The following is a 23,817-nucleotide window of genomic DNA, read 5'->3' as shown; positions in this document are numbered from 1 at the left end:
CCAGCAATGAGGACTACATGTACTAGTATTACATTACAGTGTACAAGCCAATTCAAGCAAGAAAATCTGAGAAATCCTGCTCAGTAATACTATTTTCAAAACTGTACTTGGCTGATAAGAAAATTTGGAAGTACATGTAATATTGAAAGTTTCGATACAGATCTAGATAAGGAAATGAAGCCTGAAAATGACTGAAATTCGTAGTCTTTGGGGACATTCTTTATTTTATCCACCGGTTTTCGCCAAAAAATCGCAGGCAGTCACTGGTAAAAAAAACAAAAAAAAACAGGATGATTCAGGTCTCAATATAACACATGCTGTATTGAGCATAAAAATGAGAATCACAAAGATTTAAAACCATTTTAAAACAAGTAGCCAAAAACAATTCATGAAGGAGATACACTATACATACAAAATGTACATTGAAGCTGTCCTGAACTCAAATTACATTAAGATGGGGATGTGCTTCACGAAACCCTGAAATGGGTGTCAGGTTAAAATACAGGGTCTTGGGAACTAAAAATATATCTGGCAGTGCGAAAAACAGGTTGTACGGAACAGGATCGCGGTATTGCACTGTAAGGAGGTTAATACTGGGAGCTGGGCCAACTGAATCTTGGAGACCAGTGAGTTGGGGGGATTTCCATTGGGCCAAGCCTGTCCGGATTAGTTGAGAGCTAAGAGCAAAGATCGGAAGCTGTTATGTCTCAGAAAAAATACCAAGTAAACAGCGAGATAATGTGACCATTTCCTCCATGTGTGATATCAGCTCATATATGTACATGCAATCGCTAAATAATTCAGCACATACATCTAATTGACGTACTGAGACCCTAAATCTGAGAATTTGAACGATGGAATCAGGATCAAGGCTGATACATGTATAAGGACTTCCTGATGCTCAATGTGGTTGAAAATCAGGTTAAGATCGATATTTGGGAAATTGATTTGGACAAAAATTTAGGTTGTACCGGTAGTTTGCTGACATCGCATGATGCGAAAGTGCACTAGGGCCTACAGTACATGTAAATCTAGCGATAGCCTGCACCGAGTGAGGCCAGGCTTCTTGGCACTGCAGCGGCAGTGCTGAGCAGTGCTCGGAGTTTCGGGCCGATCCAGGACCCGGAAATTTTTCTGCTAAACCTTCCAGTCCGGGTTCAAGCAGAGTTTTCCTTCTGGGCCCCAGCGTTAATGGAGATACGGTGCACGCTAGCATTTGCATAACCATGCATGGTACTAGCAGCATGGTATAAAGGGTAAATTGTGAAGCCGTGCGTGCAGCTATATGTAGCTTTGCGGTGCTCATGCTGGACAATTTCGGTAAGCTGAGGAATGGAGATTTTATACAGTGTAAGAGGGGTCATGTGAATGGAGCGGGGTGACTTTGAACGGAATTTTTGTCATTCAGAGTATAGAGAACTTAAATCGATGATGGCTTCTGAACAGAAATTTTGTCATTCAGACTTCAGAGTATAAGAGAACTTAAATGGAGGAGTGAAAAACGGGGTCAAAGTGGCACTCCCCATACCATAAGTTGAAACATTGTAATTTTCTTAAAGCCTGTAAAAAAAATTATGCAATACTGCCATCAATTTATTGCAATAATAATTCAACATGTTGAATTATTATTGCAATAAATTGAGGGCAGTAATGCATAAATTTATCTTACAGGTCACTACTTACAGGCTTTAAAGAAAATTACAATGTTTCAACTTACCCCATGTTCCAACTAACCCCGGTCTCCCCTACAGTATGTGAGAGCCCAATCCCTCCCCCTATTGATTATCCATATTTTTTATTTATCACCAACGAAAATGGAACTGGAAAATGGAAATGCAGCATATTTTAATGACTTTATAAGGATTTTTTCGCTTAATTTTGCTAAAAATCATTTGTTCCAAGGCTATAAATTAGCTGGATTATGACTCCATACGAGAATTTATATTGTACGGGCTTCAAGGGATCATAGCAGGAGTATTCATAAACGAGTGAAGTGGTAAAGAGCAGGTAAGGCAAATTTATCTAAGATCCATAAACATGTAAATCAGTGACCATATTCATTGAATTTCATTCACAGGTCAAAACAGGATTTATAACTTAATTGATTTTTTTATACATGTAGTACTACTCACCTTGAAATTACTACTATTCACCCATCCTGCTAGGGCATCCACTAATCTGTCCATATTATCACAGTGAAGAGAATTCTTATTGTCCTGGAGATAGTTCTGCAAATCCTCTGAAGCCTGAAATTTGGACGTAGTGTCCTGTTTCAGGACATCATTGAATATGTCATCTAATGTCTTCCCCGCCATGTTGTCTATAGTCAAGCCCCTCTGAAGGAGGTAAACTCACAAGTAGTAAAATCCTGCAGCACTTTAGGTTGGATATTTCCACTTCAGGGTGATATGCTCTGAAAATAACCAAAATGCAACCTGAAAGCTTTGACAGGAAACCCTTTCTGTTACATGGTACATATGTATTGTGTCTCTGCAGTGTCTGATCTGTTATAATCCAGCAGATATGCAATGTTAATGTGCTCTCAGATTAGATGGACGTACATGGATACTCTTCCTGTCTGATTTCCGGTTTGATCATAACGAAACCTAAAATAGTAGCACTTGAAGGTATTTTCCTCTTCAGGATGACAAAGTGTTTGTGTGTACTAATCTGCAGAAATAAATAAAACAAAAACAATCAATTAAGATAAAATAGGAGCTGAACAGTTTGAGAATAGCACATAATTTAACAGAAAAAATATTGCACAAAAATCACACATTTTTGTATAATAGGCAAATAGGCAACACCCCCTTTTACGTTAGTTATTTTGATTTTATCAATGTAAAATCTTTGTATGTTACATGTATTGGGTCAGCTAATCACAAGGCTTGTTCCTTATTCAAACCAATGTAAAGTTGTTGTTGTTGTTGTTATTGTTATTTTTCTTTGCGAATATAATTCTTTGTAAATGTTATGTTTAATTTCATGGACTTTATTAGCAAATACATTGAAATGAATTGAATTAAAATGAAATGAAATTGAATTGACGACAGATAAAGATCATTACACAAAAACTTTCATGACATTAGAAATTTAGAATATCACATCTTAGAATCTTTAAATCAGTTTATTTACATAAAATTATACAAAACAAGTGGAATGCCTCTGGCCGTCTCACCTGCATCACGCGATTCAACAGAGCAGCATTGCTGACTTTGAAAACTACTACATTGTATAACTCGCACAAGATGTTCAGTGATACTTGGTTACTCTCATTTCCACGTTTTATGAACTAGACCAATACACTTACAGAAATAGGATGGTAATTCAACAAATACCCCCAATGTGGCCGAAATTCATTGACCTCACATGAACTTTGACCTTGATCATGTGACCTGAAACTTGCACAGGATGTTCAGTGATACTTGATTACTCTTATGTCCAAGATTTATGAACTAGACCAACATACTTTCAAAGTTATGATGGTAATTCAACAAATACCCCCAATTCGGCCAAAGTTCATTGACCCTAAATGACCTTTGACCTTGATCATGGGACCTGAAACTTGCACAGGATGTTCAGTGATACTTAATTACTATTATGTGTAAGTTTCATGAATCAGATCCAAAAACTTTTAAAGTTTTGATTGTAATTCAACAGATACCCACAAATCGGCCAAAGTTCATTGACCCTAAATGACCTTTGACCTTGGTCATGTGACATGAAACTCATGCAGGATGTTCAGTAATACTTGATTAACCTTATGGCAAAGTTTTACTAACTAGGTCCATATACTTTCTAAGTTATGACGTCATTTCAAAAACTTAACCTCAGGTTAAGATTTGATGTTGACGCCGCCGCCGCCGTCAGAAAAGCGGCGCCTATAGTCTCACTCATGCCTACAAAGCATAATCCACAAACATCTCATTCATACTTTGTGCTGAACATCAGGATAATTGAGTTTTAACCATTTTGTTATCTGGAAGTTTACGAATCTTTCTAAAATTTTCAGTGCTGTTTCTGACATAATTGTGTTTCTCATACTTTGTTTTCATCGCACTGAAGGTTAGTGCTGTCATTGTTAAGTGCATGTGACGTCACTCTGCCCCCCCCCCCCCCCCCGCCTATAAAGTATAAAGCTTTTATGGGGGGCTCAGAATATACAGTGTAATGGGGCATTCAGGGATGCAGAGGTTATAAAGGGCTGTAAATCTGATGCACTTGGAAAAATTATCACTCCAGCAGTTTTTCACAACTTGAATACACATGTGACATTGTATAGTATGAATTGCCCTTATTTAACACATCAATGATTTTCTTATCCATCTGAAGCATGGCAGAGTTTTGCCAGTCATACCAAATAGGCCTACAAGTACTGTACTGCATTTAGTTTGTTCATTCATGGTACATGAAGGTGAAGCATGGCAGAGTTTTGCCTGTCATACCAAATAGGCCTACAAGTACTGTACTGCATTTAGTTTGTTCATTCATGGTACATGAAGGTCTTGCTGATTTTAACGAAAAACAAGTGGATCGCCTCTGGTAGGGGCAGTGATTTTCCGCGATCGCGGAAAACGGACGGAATTCACGGAAAGGGCCTTTTGAAACGGAAAGTGGCATTTCAAACGGAAAAAAAGGAAAACATATTTTCCCTCAAAATACACAGAATAGCAACACAAATTACTCCAAAATCACAACAAAATGGGAATATTTAATGGCCACGAAACCCCAGAAAACACGATCTCACTTCGCTACAATCATGACAATTCATACATCGTGACTGCACTCGATATCAGCACACTCGATTGTAACCCCGCACCCGTACCCGGCGTGGCCGGCCGGGTTGAGCTTCACTGCACTGTACACATATCATATCATGGCGGATTTGCAAACGCCATTGACAGATGATAACGATGTCAAAAAAACCCCAAAATTATCGATGAAATATCATTTCACCGTGAAATAATGCTAATAATGTGAAAGGTGAGGATGTATGCATGCTAAATTTCTTTGTCAAAATTTTATATACACCCGCATAGATGCGATTAGGACGGATTCTATTGTGTTGTTCGTACAGTAGCAGATACAATTTTGACCAGTGCGAGTACGTGTAATTTTGCTATTCAATGTGGAAACGGAATTGCCACTTTTCTGTGTGTACAAAGTCTATGGGGAAACGGAATTTCCGTTTTCTGACATGCTGAAACGGAATTTGGGATTTTCTGAAACGGAAAAGGCGATTTTTTGAAACGGAAAATCACTGTCCCTACTCTGGCAGTCTCACCTACATTGCACGATATAGCAGCAACGCTAACTTTGGCGATTTTTTTATTTTTTTAAAAAAATCAAAAAAATCGGATTTATTTGATTTAAATCAGATTTTTTTAATTTAAATCAGATTTTTTTGATTTTTTTGATTTTTTTAAAGTTCCTTCGAAAAAAAGGGTAATTATCCCCCCCCCCTTACTCTTACAATGACATCAATATTGATGTTATACATTTCACCCCTAATATTGTTCTTAACCACATATTTTGTAATTAAAATCCAGTAAAAATGGACAATTAAAAATAAATTTGAGGAATCATGTATCTGAACTTAATTCTATCATACATAGGCCTATGAAGGAATATTCCATAGGGAATTTCCAGTGAGTAGAGAAAATTCCCCTCTGGGATTTTTCATTCAAATATTTAAAAAAATCCAAGAGAAAAAATCCCTTATCAAAACTGCCAACAAACCCTTTGCCAATTACTAGTATTCATGTACATTGTAAGAGAATTATTTCTCATCAATGATTTTTTTCAATTAGTCACAGCTTTACAATAGTCAAAGAGAGACTACAACTGTATATGTTAAGGATCTTTTTGATAAAAAGCTCTTCTCTTGCTACAGATATAGATACAAAACTCTCAGTTTTGGAGAACAATATAGGAGGTACATGTAGCTTAGTCAAAGGGTGACTATACTACATTCTGTTACTGTGATTTTTTTACATTAATCTACAATTTTTATTCCCATATTCTTTACAAAAATATCTGTTTGATCCATGAAGTATGAAAAAAAATCTACTTACTTTTAACTTAAAGGATAAAAACTGCTTAAATTACAACATATGTATTACAAAAAGAAGTATTTTATTTTAAATGAGACACAGCTTACAACTGCCAATGATTGTAACTGAAGTACCTGCATCTTAACATTAAAATACAGTGTTAAATGTTTATTCAGAGTTTTGCAAATTGTTGTTATAGAGCTCTTTCCATTATTACATGCAGATACAAAACTTCCATTATTTGAGGCACTGAACATAAAATGGGCTGCAGTGACTTAAAAGGTTTATAAGAGAAAGCTTTTCTCAACAGTCAAATTATGACTGTACTACATTATGTTAATGTGATTTTTATAATTATGTTATTCAAAACATCAAATGTATGATAAATGTAACAATACGAAATAAGAGGCATGTTAAATATGTTGATTACATGCAGGTATCATTTTTTATTTTACATGACAGAAGTAGTTATGTGTAGACGAAGGATCAAAACTGGAAAACTGCCAACAAACCTTTTCTCATCGACTTATATATTATATTTTTTTTTTTTACAAACTGCTCTCTGAAAAGTCTTTGGATTATGTGAAAACTTTACGTTAAGAAAGAAATTGACTAATAATAACTGACAAAGAATGTAAAATTTCAGAAGAAAAACTCGACATAATTTACAAAAAATGAGTACCTATTGACAACATACATCTGTAGTTTTTAAGGAATTACCTGATTTTATTAATTTGTTTTAAGTAGATATGAAGACTTTGTTGATCTTTTATTGATATAAAGTTAATTCAAAGTTTTTCAGTTGACTTGAAGAATTAAAACTGCATTGAACAAATACTTTGTCCATGATTTGTACATGTTTCAATGGAAGTGATTTAAATCAATGATTTTTTAAAAAAAATCATGGTGATTTAAATCGCGATTTAAATCACGATTTAAATCAACGTGATTTAAATCCGCCAACCCTGTATAGCAGCAATGCTAACTTTGAAACCTACTATAAAATCATCATTTACAAAAACACCATTCATATAATGACATAATATAATACAACCTTTGGTTAAGATTTTGAAAATAATTCTCCCAACATGGTCTAAGTTCATTGACCCTAAATGACTTTTGACCTTTGTCATGTGACCTGAAACTCTGGCAGGATGTTCAGTAATCATTTCAAAAACTTAACGTTAGGTTAAGATTTGATGTTGACGCCACCGCCGTCTAAAAAGCGGCGCTTATAGAGACAAAAAGAAAGATCCAAAACTTAGAATCACTAATAAAGTGCATAGCCCAACCGCCAACAGACTTTGAATTTGAGAAAACTGGTCAAAAGCTTAATCCGTCTACCAGACGGTTCTCAAAATCTGGCGAATAAATTGCTACATGTATCTTAATTAAGAGTCTTTTATCCTATATTGTGGTGTGCTTCAGGGTTTTTGAGGACAAATACAGGCACTCATACATAATATGTTTCATCTCAGTTTGAGAACTTTTTAAAAATCAGCTGCTCCCAAATTGAAACGATCCCGCTAATAGTGAAAAGGTGATTTTGCTACTGAGCTGCAGAACACATTCACTTCATTTCTTAAACAGACTACATGTAAGTTACTTTACATTTTACTGCAGAAGAAAAGCCATTAAAAGTGTAACAGCTAACTTCCACTGACAATGTGTGACAAGGCCAGGATAGTACCATGTACATCCATGACTCTACATGTATGTAACTGTACAGCTGCATCTCAGATAAATAATATTTTGATTATGAATTCATACCAGTTGGTTTTGACAGTAATGTGAGACAATAAAACATGGATATGTATATGATGTCAACAAAATATACATGTAAATGGAATTTCCTTAACATACAGATTCATGTGAACTGATTATCTGATCAATTTACATGTTAAATCATTTCTATTAATTCTAAAAATAGTCGATTTGACAGTCTCATAGGCTCAATACACCAACCTAGAAATGTTCTTTCCGATGAAGTTTTTTTCTTGATTCGTGTTCCTAAGGGGTCCTAGAACAAATTCAGCTTGGTTGCCAAAAGTTGCCGTTTGGGCAATTTTGCTAATTTGCATAAATCCAAAATGGCCGCCAGATGCCATCTTGAAAACCTAACTTTTGAACCCCTGTCCACAAAATGATGAGTAATGACTCGTTTTAGGGGTTTAGAGATGTGTAGAACTGATTTCTGTAATCATTTTTGCAATATAAGGTCATCTTCAGGTCAAATCCAAGATGGCCGCCATATGCAATCTTGAAAAATTGACTTTTGTTCCCCTTGCCCAAGAATGACGAGTAATACCTCTACTTAGGGGTTTTGGGGTGTGCAGAATCCATTTCTGCTTTCTATTTTGCAATATAATGTCATCTTCAGGTCAAATCCAAGATGGCCGCCATATGACACCATCTTGAAATATCAATTTTTGAACCCTTTGCCCCAGAATCATGCACAATAACTCGATTCATGAGTCATTAGGTATGTTGATTCAATTCATGTAGTTATTTTGCACAAAGGATAATCTTCAGATAAAATCCAAGATGGCCGCCAACCGCCATCTTGAAAAATTACTGTCTGAGGCTTATACGTGTTAGAACTAATGTAAAGGGATTTCAGTAAGATACTCATTTCTTTTATTAATTCTCAAGTTTTTGTCCCAGAATCATGAATAATATCCCTCTTTTCGTGAGTTATTTGGTATGTTTATTCAATTTCTGTTCATAATTTTGCAATGTAGGATCATCTCCAGGTCAAAATAATCCAACATGACCACTAAACGCCATATTAAGAAAAAAAAAACTACTTCCGAGACTATTGAACCTTGAAGAAGTGCTGTCCCTAATAAGGTTGTTGTTATGTATTGGAGCTCATGTAAGGGGATTTCAGTGAGAATGATTCATTTCTTTTAATCACTCCATTTTTAGTTTGAGGTCAAGTCATGTCTAAGATGGTCAGATGGTTGATAGATTTCGTCATTAACCGCTTACTTTAGAATTAAACCATTCAAGGTTTGGGCTATGATTTCGGGAGTTTTGATCCCTTTTTTATTTCTGTGCAACCATACTTTTCCAGTGAAATGACTTTAAAGTATTATTTGAATTAAAAAGTGATTTCTCCGTATTTTTTTTTCAAAAAAATTGATTTAATTATTAACTTCCTTTATAATTATTATTGGACTTTTCCTCCTGACAAGAGCCATTGACTTGGTCAGCAGGAGTGCACTCTTTAGCCTCCTGAAGAAGATAGGCTCCCCAAGACTGTTCCACGGTCAGGATTGTTCTCATTCGTGAAATGTTTTACGGAAACGATGTCGCCCCTGCCTCTCAAGAAGTGGGAGTACAAGACCTAGTCATACATAACAGCTGCCTGTCTTGTGCATGTAAGGGGTTTGGACCATCCATCAGACTTTGAGACAGTCAGAAATCCTGATAGACTCAAGACACCGACTGTCCTCCAGATATGTATATCAACAGCACACACTCGTCTGGTTATGGTGGACTCCTCACCTACCTTGGACCGACTATATGTCTCTTGTCCCCTTTCACAGGACAAGCATATAAGCATCAGGATTGTAAAATCTTTCACAGTCATGGCCAAGCTCATGCACGGAAGTAAGTCCTGGAAAACGTACGCCGACCAAGAAAAGTGTCTAAACACCTTCCACGTCAGCTGCCTCGGACGTATCATGCACGTTAAATGGCAGGACAAAGTGAAAAATACAGAGGCCCTTCAGCGTACGTGCTGGCATCAAAAGCTTATTCTCGCTCCTTTGTCAAAGGCACCTCAAGTGGTTAGACATGTTTGCCACATGAAACCTTGGCGAATCCCTTCTTGGATTCGCCAAGGTAAGGTAAGTTGTGTGATTGGTCTCACCCCATCGATAGATCACACCTCCGTTTTAAAGACACATGCAAATATGACATAAAACTTGCCGGCATAGACACTAACACTTATGAAGGTGTAGATGATAGTCGCCATCCATTCTACGGAGAGCTACTAGGTACAGGGGTCAAGACGTCAGAAAATAATCGGAATGCTAAATTGGCAGACCAAAGGCCTAGGAGGAAGGCTAGGGCAGCATCTCTATATAAACGTGTCTCAGCGCCCTCCTCCTTCATCTGTAAAAATTTGCTCTAGAGACTGCCACTCTAGAGTGGTGCTCTATAGTCACTCTCAAAAATGTAAGGCCAAGCGATACACCATCGTCTTTTAAGGCGAACTGATGCCTACCAATCATTGGACACATTGATTTAGAAAAATAATATTGATAAAACACTTTCAAATTGAAATAAGACCCTAAAAGCCTCTTCAGTACAAAGGTATGAATAGACCTTAAAAAATACACTCGAAATGGATAGCCCAAACCTAAAGAGGATTCATTCTAAGTTGAGCAATTAATGTTGAAATGAACTTGAGAATTAATAAAAGAAATGAGTATTCTTACTGAAATCCCTTTACATTAGTTCTAACACGTATAAGCCTCAGACAGTAATTTTTCAAGATGGCGGTTGGCGGCCATCTTGAATTTGATCTGAAGATTATCTTTTGTGCAAAATAACTACATGAATTGAATCAACATACCTAATGACTCATGAATAGAGTTATTATTCATGATTCTGGGGCAAAGGGTTCAACAATTGATATTTCAAGATGGCGTCATATGGCGGCCATCTTGGATTTGACCTGAAGATGACATTATATTGCAAAATAGAAAGCAGAAATGGATTCTGCACACCCCAAACCCCTAAATAGAAGTATTACTCGTCATTCTGGGGCAAGGGAGCAAGTCAATTTTTCAAGATTGCATATGGCGGCCATCTTGGATTTGACCTAAAGATGACCTTATATTGCAAAAATGATTACAGAAATCAGTTCTACACATCTCTAAACCCCTAAAACGAGTCATTACTCATCATTTTGTGGACAGGGGTTCAAAAGTTAGGTTTTCAAGATGGCATCTGGCGGCCATTTTGGATTTATGCAAATTAGCAAAATTGCCCAAATGGCAACTTTTGGCAACCAAGCTGAATTTGTTCTAGGACCCCATAGGAACACGAATCAAGAAAAAAACTTCATCGGAAAGAACATTTCTAGGTTCGGAAAATGTCAAATCTACTAAAAGGAACAAGTGGAGCACCTCTGAAAGTCTCACCTACATGTACATCGCGCTATTCAACATAGCAACAGTACTGACTTTGAAAACTACTAATACTATAAAATAATTATTTACAAAAAACACAATTCATATAATGATACATGTACAATACTATGTTCATTGACAATAAATGACAGTTTACCTTGATCATGCAACCTACATTGTACGTAAGACTGGTGAGTGATACTTGATTACCCCTATAGATGTATCCACATTTTATAAACTATATTTAACAGTCCTTCACGTTTATTTCGTGGGGCTCAATAAATCGCTCTCCTACGCGGGCGGGAGCCCAGGACCTTACGTGTAAAGGCATACTCACCTGACAAGCGTGAAGTATGGTCAAAATAATTCTCCGAATAAATAGTTAAAACAGAAATCAAGCACTTACCACGATTATATGGATGAAGGTCTAACGAGTGGCAGTTTCCTGACATCTGGGCACAAACTAGAACCTCAAAAAAACGAAAATTTCTCTCCTTCTACCCCAGTCTCGATCGGCCAGTTTGTTACGATTCATAACAAAAATGGCCGATCGAGACGGGGGTAGGAGAGAACTTTTCGATTTTTTGAGGTTCCAGTTTGTGCCCAGATGTCGGGAAACTGCCACTCGTTAGACCTTCATCCATATAATCGTGGTAAGTGCTTGATTTCTGTTTTAACTATTTATTCTGAGAATTATTTTGACCATACTTCACGCTTGTCGGGTGAGTATGCCAAATTACACGTAAGGTCCTGGGCTCCCACCCACTACGCGGGCGGGAGTTCCCTGGGTTAGCAAAATGTAGGCTGCGGGCGTCAATCGTATTTTGATACACTATCGGCTGCTTGCGCTCGCATGGTTGCATCCGGACAACAGCGGCGCTATTGCCCCCTTTGCGATCTCATGGCATGATCCTTTCAGTAGAGGCGCTGGTCCAGAAATTGGGATTGTCCCAGAAAACAAGGATATCCTTATAAACCAAGACAAATTATGTCTTGATAAATTGAGACTTTCCTTGTTTATGCCTGGGGACCTTTTTTCTTCACTTCTCCCTACGGGACAAAGACAGCAATTAGGGGAATTGAGAGTGCTAAAAATAGATTAAGTGACCTCAATTCCCCCCAGTTCACTGTTTATTCATTATGACTTGCCGTCTTCCAATAATCTTGTTATGAAACCCGAAATATATGTTTACATTGTCATTGACTAGCACTCTTCTTGATTGGTGTCGGCACTCAACAGGTGAATGAACTTTCCTAGATTTCTTGTGTGAAGAAATCCTTATAAACTGAGACAGTCCCTGTAAACTGGGACGATCTCAATTTTCTGACCAGCGCCTCTACTGCCTTTTGCGTGAATCTATTTGCGATAAGGTCTATTCTCATGATTCTGCCATTTTTAAAATCATTTTCAAAACCCAAGAATCCAAGATGGGTTTTGAAAATGAGGCAATAATTGGGCAATGGGGCAATAAAAGATAGATCTACTATAGTATGGCTTCATTGGCATGGACTTTAGCTTTGCATGAAGTTGGACTGCCCTGAGCCTCAGCCAGCTCAAGTCAACGGCAGGCCGGGCCGGAGATCTGCAGCATGTTGGAGGCAGCACTATACCACCGGTCAGCTGGCCTAGACGCGGCGCACCAACACTTATCAATACATTAGTACCGGTACACACACGCACACACAGTTAACTCTGCCGACCGTATTTACAAATACCCAAATACATTCAGAAACATCATTTTCTCCCATCACTGACAAGTAATACAGATCTTGTATAGTATACTCACCTTATATTGTATAACTTATGAACTGCACTTCTCTTGATTAACCCGAAATAGTTACAATCAGTAAGTGTGTAACCACTATTCCAGAGTTGGAAAGAGTTTCATTTCGATACCGCTGTGCCTTGGATTACATTAACGCGAAGAGTGCTATACCGCCATGTTGACCAATTTCAAATGTGTGACGTCATTATGGGAATTATCGATTGATCTTGCAACGGAAGAGGGAGTACGTCCAATTTCATGAAAAGAACACCACCACAAGCAAAGTAATCCAACCGGAACACTCCATGCGAATAATGAATAAGACTTTGATAACAACAATGGTCAAGCTTAGGGTGGAACGAAAATACTTTATTTATCATATGGTATTGTTATGGCATAATTCTAATTCACATTAAATTGTGAATGCATGCCTGCCTATTTATGTTGACCCTATATATCTCATGTCTCCCCCAACCCCCCTCTCTCTCTCTCTTTCTCTTTGAAGACTTTAGTTGGGACAATTCAATTTTTATATTTAGTCGAAATAATGTCGATCATTAGTAGGCCTATGATGCTCCGAAATTCAATTCAGTATTTATTTCTAAATTCATAAGAACGAAATGAGAACAAAACTATAACAACAAAGCAAAGGTATCAACAGAACACAACTGAGACAAATAGAGGTAATGATAAAATTATGGTTGGCAGATAATTATTAAATTACAAAAATTGGGCATGCACAAAAAACCTAAAGGGCTTGTTAAGTTTGCAAGTTTGATGTGGAAAAAAGGTGTGGAGATAAATGTTTATGGTAATATAGATCAATCAGTCATGATGAGTATAAAAGAACATAATCATAAAGTTTACTCATTCCTAAAACATTCAGACTATATAGGGACTACAGGCGATCATTACTGGTGTTTTTCGTATTTCTTCATCTGCTGTTAAAGTGAATATATTCATATATAATATCCCTTTTTATTTTTGTATTTTATCTTACATACAGGACAGTCCTAATAATCAGCAGAATGCCCGTATTCAGGAAGAGCATGTGATGGTGACATCCTCCTCTTGTATGGATAAGACCGCAAAAGTTTTGAGGAAGCAAAATGTCAACCCATACCTCCAAGACCGTCAAAGTCAAACCAAATTTTTTAAATCGACACCAGCCTTCAGAAAAAAAATATTGACTTAACATAAGATGTGGTTGTGAATGTTTTTATTGTTATTATTATCATATAGCAGTATAGACCCTCAGGAGGCGAATTTCGAAAACAGTCTTTCAGTGGTACAAGGTAGGCCTACATAGGCCCACTGACTCTCTCCACCCCAGTTTATAAGCCTACCTATAGCTGGCATAATACTTCAGGGTGAGAGGATCCCAGGCTCAGGTCCCCAAACCATAATTCACTGAAAGTGTGAGTGAGCAAAGCACAGGCTCAGAAAAATACATATAGTTTTATATCACCGATCTAAAAACTGATTTAAGCACTCAGTACATGAAAAGGAAAAATATATACTGAACAAAATATGCGAGCACTGAGTGAGAGCTCAATCTTTTAGTGATAGCCTCAGTGACCCTACCTCAGGGGCCACGGAACGGTTTTCAAAGTGGGGGGAGGGGGGGGGGCTGCCCATGCAGAAAATCACAATCTTATGGTCATTTTTACGTTTTAGTACACGGTTTTGGAAAAAAGTGCGGGTGGGGGGCTGAAGCCCCCACGGCCCCTGTAACTCATCTGAAAAGGGGGCATATTCTAACCAATGTTCAAATTCATGAATAGAATACTGAATAAGTATATCACTGTTCAAGTGCGAGTTAAATACATGTATGTATTTAGATACATTGTAAACATACTAGGTATAGGCATATACAGATACAGATCAATATAAACGTATAGCTCGCTCTTCAGTGTTCATGAATTTGAATGATGCTTAAAATATGCCCCCTTTTCATGCTTTATAATTATGTGCATACAGTATACATACAGTATAGTTTCTAAAGCTATTTAACTATTCCCTTCCCCAATTTTTTCACTTTTCTTCGTTTTTTCTTTATCCCTTCCTTCTTTTTTGTTTCCCCTGTATGCTCCACCCCCTCATTTAGAAAGGCTACTTTCCCTCCCTCCCCCCTCCCCTCCTGAACGAATCAGACAGACAGAAAGCACAATGATACTTATTATATTTTACCGCACACTTTAAGATTGGTTTGCGACCCGATTTTTTAATAAAACATAGTAGAATTTGATGCTAACGTTGAGACATCTATCATACATACGAATACCTATGTTCAAATTTGTGATTATTCTAGGATTTTTATTAGAATTAAAGTGAATACAATATCTAGTCATAATGACGTCATGTCATACGATTGGCTTCGATTAAGAACTAACTTTGCCTTTACTCCAAAATAAAGGCTTGCAACCATCCAAAATGGTTATACGTATTAGTATTCGTTCATTTAATTTGAACCTCAAATAAAAAGATACTTTTCATTCACATTTTCAGAAAAAAGAGTAAGTTGCTATTTTTTCCTAAATCGGATGTGGACCAGTCGTAAAGTGTTCATTGGCCTTTAGTTACCTGTACAATTTCATTGTCTTCCCAGTGCAAATAATATATTTTCTTTTAAAATATAATTACTGATAAAATATGCAACACAGGTAAAAAAAATGAAAACAGAAATGTGATTAGGTATCATTAGATATATATTTTTTTTTAATCAAATGATAAGACTACAAAAATATAAACTCTTAAATCCCTTATTCTCAATAAAAGATCATCATGACTAAAAGTTTCTGAATAATAAGACAATAAAGTGGAAACCTTAGAATTATTAATAAAAAAAAAATCCTCAATAAACATTACAAGTTTTTATGATATATGCAAAAATGTAATTCATTAGGCTCCATGCTGGCCTGCATACCAATATATCATTGATGTTAAAGGAATATGTGCTTTTCTCTGTACACAAATTTGAACTTGCACAGAAAAATAACAAGTGGAGCGCCTCTGGCAGTCTCATCTGCATTACGCAATTCAATATAGCAGCAGTGCTGACTTTGAAAACTACTATGAAATAATTATTCACAACAACACGATTCATATAATGATACAATACTACATTCATTGACCCTAAATTACATTTGACCTTGTTCAAGAGACCTAAGACTTGTCAGTGATACTTGATTACCCCTATGTCCACATTTCATAAAATATATCCATAAACTTTGAAAGTTATAACAGCAATTTAATAATTACCTAAAATGACCTAAAACTTGAATGAGACTTGATTACCCTTATATCCAAGTTTTATAAACTAGACCAATACACTTCCAGTTATGATGGTAAATCAACAAATACCCCCAACATGGCCAAAGTTCCTCAGTTATGATGGTAATTCAATAAATACCCCCAACAAGGCCAAAGTTCATTGACCTTAAATGACATTTGACCTCAAACTCGCACAGGATGTTCAGTGATACTTGATTACTCTTATGACCAAGTTTATAAACTAGATCCATACACGTTCAGAGTTACGGTGGTAATTCAACAAATACCCCGAACATGGCCAAAGTTCATTGACCTTAAATGACCTTTAACCTTAGTCATGTGACTTAAAACTTGCAAAGGATGTTCAGTGATACTTTATTACTCTTATGTCTAAGTTTTATGATTCAGATCCATAAACTTTCAAAGTTATCTAGTAATTCAACAATTATCCTCAACTTGAGTCGACCTAAGTTTATTGACCTTTAATTGACCTCTAATTTTCAAATTGTACCATGATGGCAATACATATAACAGCAATTGTGTAAGAGGACAAAAATTAAAAGCTGTAAGCATTATCGGTTGTTCTAATACACATAGTTTGGTCAAAGCAAACATGATACAAAAGATATAAAGATTTTCATAACTCTCTCCTATTCCTATGATAGTGAGGCTTAAAAGTGAAAAAAAAGTATTAACGTCCCTGTACTTGCACAGATTTAACCAAATGATTCAACCCATTGATAACTAATATTTAACAACCCCCCCCCCTTTGAATTGACATCTGGACATCTAGTTCCAGTAGCCAATGGGTTAAACCTTATAATCCATGATCACTGAATTTACATTCAAGGGTATCAGACTTGTTCTCTCTTTAGGTCAACCAGAATGTGATGTCACATTTGTATCCAGAAAAGCAAATTAACCCATACAATTCAGAAAGGGACAATGCGGGATGTCACTAGACTTGTGGCACCCTTGAAAATGGACTTTGGTCCTACAGGTACCATTAGCTCATTCATTATTTCAGAATTAAGTTGTGATTCATATATAACAGTGCATACTTGTAAACAGTTAATAAAACATGTCAAAATCAACCTCATGAAACCACAAATGGAGATGTTTCTTTAGTACAAATCACAGGATTGAAATAAGAAGGGCCATGAAATGAGGAGAAATTCCTGGCGTTTTAACAAATACAGTGCAACTTGTAATATAAAAAAATCAGACAAAAATACCTTGTACATACATTATATTCTTAAATAAGATAATTTGAATTTTGGCAAATAATAAGATGTTGCACTCTAAATTTGAATGAATTTTACTCAATATGAATATATTCTAAGTTTTAATTTACAGTCTGTGATTAAAATGACGGAGTAATTCATAAATTTACTCTAAAATAAGTTTCATTAAACAACGCAATATGTACATACATGTATATTCAAATCTAAAAAGAAATATGAAACAAACACTTTTTACAAGTAAAGGTAACTCTGCCCAAGTCGACCTTCCATAAGTCCAAGAATCGCTTAAGTCGAAGCAGTTGTTTAGACCATCCATGTGTTATACACCTCTTATATCTAAATCAAATTTTTGCCCAAGTCAAATAGATTTCGCTGATCCCAAGAGATTGGACTTAAGCAGAGTTACCTGTGTAATTAAAATACATAACTAGACATATCAAGTTACTTGGTATTAAAATGGCAACATGAAAAAAATCGCTAGCAGATGTATTGGTAGACTCATGGTTTCCATAACATTTCTTATGATTGTCAACTACGCAATGAAAGATTAAAAAAAAAAATTTACAAAATTTCTTGACAAGTTTATCATCACAGAGAGACTGATAATCGTAAGCCGACGTTCTGCAAAAATCAAACAAAAAACAAACCACTTAATCATCAGTCTTCCATCACTAATAGTTTGTTCACACAAGGTATGGCAAAATATAACAAAACACAGTATATATTTTAATGTAGAAAGTTAAGTGCATTATGTGGGGCAACAAAAATGTTGCTGAGGCAGGTGATTTATTCAAATGCCTGACTTTTCAAAAGTAAGTGAAAATTAAGATTGGTCTAGGGTTTGCAGGCATAAAAATTCATATCATCATCATTTATCAAATATAACAATTATGACATCACATAATACCAGTTCATTCCATCATAATGAAATTATCATGTCATGATTTCAGACATTTTTATTGTTTTATTTATCAATTCTTATTATTTATTTATTTATCTATTATCTATTTATTCTATTTTTTTTTGGGGGGGGTTGAACATGTGTTTATTTGAAAAGTGAGTGATTGGTCATGTCACGTCATGTCCAAATACAATGCACAGAAATGATGCTGAGCTTTGTTTATGCATGTCTGAAACAGGATATCAGCACCATGATATTGTGCAGTATTCATTCTGAGCTGTAAACTGTAACTTAAAAGCATATGAACAAACTAACAACTGGAAGGCTAATTTCTCAAGTGTGAGTAGTATATCTGACTAATTTATAAAGAAAAAAGTATGCAGTACCTGAGTAGCATTTCAGTCATGAGAATGGCCTCAGAGGATTATCTATTGTAAGTGGGGAGGATATTAAAGCATTGTCTCTGCTCCCAAACAACAGATAATACCCTGTGGCTCAACCCATGATTTCCTTAGATGATTACTAAGGGTAATCAAATGACATACACTGAGTTGGAACACTGAAAGGAAAACATCAACTCTGCTGGAAGCTCTTCTCTGGATTGGCATAGTCTATTTCACTCCAGTCAGGGAACTGCTGAGGAAGGGAGGATGTACATTCTTCTACAAAACCAGAGAGCTGCTTGTAAAGAAAACCAGCTCCTTCAGATGAGAGATGAAGCCCATCAGATAGGAATCTTGGTCCCCAGTTCTACAAGAGAATGAAACAAGAATATAAAAAGTCTGAGAATGACATTCTCAAATTATATCTCCCAAGGATTTGAACATAAACTTTATTAATGTAAAATTGACATCAACATGACAATGCAACTTTTTGAGTTGCATAATGATATGTTTATAGCAGCTTTGCTCAATATTTCAGATTTTGAAAGTGTGCTGCTTCATACATAATGATATCACATATGAGACAAGTTAAAGTTAATATCACAAAATGACCAAAATTTACTGTGCAATACTATTTCAAGGTATTCTCCTTGACCAATATTCCCAATAAAATGATCACCCCAGTTTCATCTTACCAATCATACAAGGTTTTAAACATATAAACATGCATGCATGATAGTTGCATTGTGAGGATCAAAAATGGGATGGACATAAGGATAGATAATTCAGGTACCTGCAATGGGTGGAGGCATATAAAGTTACACCCTTGCTATTCTCCTTGCCAACTAAAAAGTACTTTGTTAAGAATGATGAGAACCTATTATTACACATTTTACCTCTTCTGTCTGCATAGCTGACCATAAATCAATGACCTTAACTCCTAAGTCCTGAGCTAGAGTTACACAAGCTTTGGCATAAATTCCTGAGTTCTTAAGTGTCCTATTCAAGGCTGTACCTGTTGAAGAAACGTAATACATAATACAATTTCCTTTCCATCAATTTCTACCTATTCTTGAAAACAAAAACAATGAAAGGTGATGTTTGAATTTATTACTTTCATATCATTTTTAATGAACTCTCGTTCAAATAGTTGTTTATCATTGTCGAGTTTTCAAGGAACACCATTTTCTTTCTTGGGCCCGTGTCTTGTCCTGAAAAGGACCAACAAAACTCAAGTTCTTTAGTTTGTAATCAATATGTTCCCTAACTTTAGAACTTTGGAAATTGGTGTAAAACACTTTGAAACCCAAGTAAATTTTAGAAAGTTTTCTAAGACTATTAGAGCAATACTGACCAGTTGACTAAATCATTCCAACAGATTTTTTAAAGGGAAATGTTTTTAAAGGGGAATGAAACTTTTTGAACAAGTGGGCTTGTGCGGAAACAGAAAAATCAAAGAATAAGATCAAAGAAAGTTTGAGAAAAATCTGATAAATAATGAGAAAGTTATAAGCATTTGAGTAGTGTGATCATGATCACTAATGCTAAGGAGATCCTCCCAATGGCAATGCAACAAAGATGTGTAATGTCACATGTGAACAACTTTCCCTTCATGGTCTATAAAATACCCCCCAAATGTCTCCTTTTGCTCTTTCTTTAATACAAACTCTTCATCCATAATGTATTCTTTGAAAATCTGTATTACATGCCCCCCTATAGAAAGAATACATGATCTACAGATAGATGTGATAAAAGAGGCATTTTAAGTGAAATATCTTTAAAACAATGGAAAAGTTGTTCATATTTGACATCACACATCTTTGTCACAATGCCAAATGGTAGGATCTACATTACAATAATGATCTTAACTTCAAATGCTCATAATAATTCTTCTTTAGCTTTCGTTGATCTGTTTCTTTGATTTTTTTGTTTTTCATACATAATTTCTTTTGCAAAGGTTTCATTTTCCTTTAAAGAACAAAACAAATTATATTGTATGCAAACTTGATTTCAGTGGCTAAGGAAAATAGCTACATACATGATATTGATAACAAGTGTATTAAAAATGATTATTTGCATACAATCCGCAAAGATGAATCTATCTAATAACTTCAATTTTTCACAAGGAATAATGGGGAGGTGTCAAGGGGCTTTTTGAGCATCAATGTTACCTAACACATCGTCTACCATTCAAGAAGAATCTTCCCAGTGAGTAAATATTACACAAACCCTGGGTCAAGAGAGGCAACTATAAATAAGTACCTTTTTCTTTACAGGATTCGCCCCACAATGTTTCATCTATTGGAGGAGGTGTGATCAGCAGTATCTTCTCCTTTCGGACACCGTTGCTCTCAAGATAGTTTACGATTGACTGAGGAAGATAATTAAGAAAAGTCTCAAAATTAAAGGGAAATCTATTCCACCAAAGCAAACATTCTGAGTTCTCATAACTTATAAATAAATTGAAAGTCACTAATTCTGAGAAAGTTTTTATCTACATACATGTATGAAATATCAGTGGCACCCTGATTACAGATTCAGATGATGCATTTGAATTTTTTATTACTGTAAAGAGGCCAGGGCCCTGTTGCATAAAAGTTTATGTATTGATTTATGTCATGATTTATGTCACGATTTACGTCATATAGCATAAATCATGACATAAACACAAATAATGACATAAATCCGTTGCATAAAGCTTTATGTCTGAAATCGCGACATAAAATCATGACATATATCCTTTTGAATGACATAAATTTATGTCGTGATTAAAATCAAGACATAAACGGCGGCTTTCTGCAATAAGTGACTTAAGGGTAATTTTACGATCATTTTCTATAATTATGCCCTCTGTAATTTGATGATATTTTGAGTTTTACTTGGACTTTCGAAATAATTTTTGTGTCATTGGATAGCATATGATGCATTCTTTCAACATTTGAAAAACGAACAATCATAAATCTTTCCCTTATTTTTATAAGCAAAACTAGGCCTAAGCATAATAGTTAATGTGTTTACTTCGTTGAGGATAGGACATTTTCCTTAGAATGATGACATAATTTATATCAACGCCACATATTTTTCAAGCACCACCCCTACCTCCCAAAATGATGATAATAACTCTGACTTTCAGTCTAGAATCGCCCCTTTTGTGCTTAATTCAAATGTGATTAAAAAAGAAATTTGGTACATACATTGGGTGATTTCAAGTCCAGTGTTGGCGTTGGTATTGGAATTTGAATTGCTTCCCGTAGGTTTAAAATCTATTTTGTGTGTCAGAAATCATGTTGCCATGGTAACGGCATATTATATGACATAAAATTGGTAAAAAAACTTTCAGATTTAATTACTAGATCAATTTTCAACCAATTCTCATGAAATTTGGTTTACATATTGAGTTTAAGGTGAAGATGTGAGAGACACATATTTTGTGTGTGTCGGAAATCATGTTGCCATGGTTACCACATACTATTTGCCCTAAATTAGGTAAAAATATATTGGTTCCTGCTTCTTGGTTAGTTTAAACCAATTCTCATGAAATTTGGCTCACATATTGGTCTCGAGGTAAAAATGTGCAGGACATATTTTTTAATGTGTCGGAATCGTGTTGCCATGGTAACAATATATGTGTCAAAAATTTGGCAAAATCTTGCGGTTCAAACTACCTCATCAGTTATGCTTATGACTTGCTCGTGGAGGTCTTGGGTAAAGATGGGCAAGACATATTTTTTCAGTTTGAAACTGTTGCCATTGTAAGTTTGTAACGGCTAAGGGCAAGGGTATTTATCACCTTCATTGATAGTTCTAGTTTAATTTTCCTTCCCCGCAACAAAGTGCATATAGGACGTGCCTCGTTCATTTCATCATCCTTTTTAATATCGCCTTTTCTTTGTTAATTTTCTTTATTCAGGTTCATAGTCTAAAATGGTAGGCCTAGAGGAAATACGAATTGTAATTTAAAAGAGGAAAGAAAAAGGAAATATGAAAAGGTCATCAAAATTGATAATTTATAGGTCATCCCATTCTTTTCGAAAATCTCAGATGCAGCTTCCCGCTTGCATTATTCATCTAGTTCTTAGTTAATAGTCTCGTTGGAGAAAGAAAGGTAGCATTATCATGAAAAATTCGGTCTGACAAAAGAAAGGAAAAGAAAAAAGTGAAATATGATATATGCTATTTCATATCATATCAACATCTATCACAAAGTTAGATTTTGTATTACAAAGTTAAAATGTTTGCTCGCTCGCAGTTTTTATAAATTTCGTCCTTTATGCCATGTCTGCCCCATAACAATTTAGATTTCCAAAGCCCCTAATTGAAAGAAAACTCCTTCACAGAGAACAATATTTGTGTCAGTCATCCCCAAACCATGAACACCGATTGACAACCATGCATATATCCCTGTAATCAATGATTATTATTTTTTCTTTATAATTTCAATTTTGTTTTATATAAGCATGTCATGGAACCACCTTGCCAGTGCAGTTGCGGCGAGGGTTACAAACGTGGAAGCACAATGGGGGAATTTCTTCAAGAAAATATTTGACATGAAAAAACCCAAATAAACAAGCCTAAATAAAAAAGAAGAGACGGGGTTTAATCCGTGCCAAAAACTGGCCATTAGAGATGGGGCGATGGGGGGGGGGTCCACTTTAGAATGTGCTCACTTATTGCCCAAATTCCAAGAGGAGTGCACATGAGGGGCCACTACTCATCACGGCTTTGTGCCTTAATTGGGACACGTTCATACCACCTGTATCCCTTAATCCATACCTCAGTCACCAATCATTTATATTTATTCATCTTTGAGCACCTGGCCATTTTCTTTCTATCTCTCTCTCATCAAATGTAACCCCCCCAAAAAAAAAATGCTTTATCCTTTTATCGCTTTCATTATCTCCCTCCCTCCGAGATTAGGCCACTATCATTCACGAAATTTATCTAACCAATTCTCTATACATCTCTCTATCTCTGTTAATGACTCCTTCACATTTAAACTTTTTCATTTCTCTTCTCCCATTCTAATTCACCTCGCCCCCGCTTTCTCACTATT

At 35.8% G+C, this 23,817-nt stretch overlaps 2 protein-coding genes across 7 annotated transcripts in view; both read right to left on the bottom strand.

The window, feature by feature from the left end:
- The window catches only part of LOC121410860 (CLIP-associating protein 1-A-like), a 73,512-nt gene extending 60,340 nt beyond the window's left edge, over positions 1 to 13,172 (bottom strand). For 3 of the 5 annotated variants that reach the window (XM_041603209.1, XM_041603207.1, XM_041603210.1), the window contains exons 1-2: positions 12,985 to 13,172; positions 2,133 to 2,670 (exon numbers count right to left, since the gene is read on the bottom strand). In XM_041603209.1, the coding sequence (XP_041459143.1) occupies positions 2,133 to 2,315 (183 nt within the window). In that variant the 5' untranslated portion in view covers positions 2,316 to 2,670; positions 12,985 to 13,172. The remainder of the gene's footprint in view (positions 1 to 2,132; positions 2,671 to 12,984) is intronic. The other 2 variants (XM_041603208.1, XM_041603211.1) reach the window with 1 other exon arrangement.
- A 3,555-nt stretch (positions 13,173 to 16,727) lies between these two features.
- The window catches only part of LOC121410858 (isoamyl acetate-hydrolyzing esterase 1 homolog), a 29,545-nt gene continuing 22,455 nt past the window's right edge, over positions 16,728 to 23,817 (bottom strand). For both annotated transcript variants that reach the window (XM_041603205.1, XM_041603204.1), the window contains exons 4-6: positions 21,027 to 21,135; positions 19,661 to 19,779; positions 16,728 to 19,131 (exon numbers count right to left, since the gene is read on the bottom strand). In XM_041603205.1, the coding sequence (XP_041459139.1) occupies positions 18,955 to 19,131; positions 19,661 to 19,779; positions 21,027 to 21,135 (405 nt within the window). In that variant the 3' untranslated portion in view covers positions 16,728 to 18,954. The remainder of the gene's footprint in view (positions 19,132 to 19,660; positions 19,780 to 21,026; positions 21,136 to 23,817) is intronic.

This window comes from Lytechinus variegatus, chromosome 3 (assembly GCF_018143015.1).
Source record: "Lytechinus variegatus isolate NC3 chromosome 3, Lvar_3.0, whole genome shotgun sequence".
In the NCBI taxonomy this organism is placed as follows: domain Eukaryota; kingdom Metazoa; phylum Echinodermata; class Echinoidea; order Temnopleuroida; family Toxopneustidae; genus Lytechinus; species Lytechinus variegatus.
The sequence above is the reverse complement of the archived record's forward strand: the minus strand, read 5'-3'. Positions and strand labels throughout refer to the sequence as shown.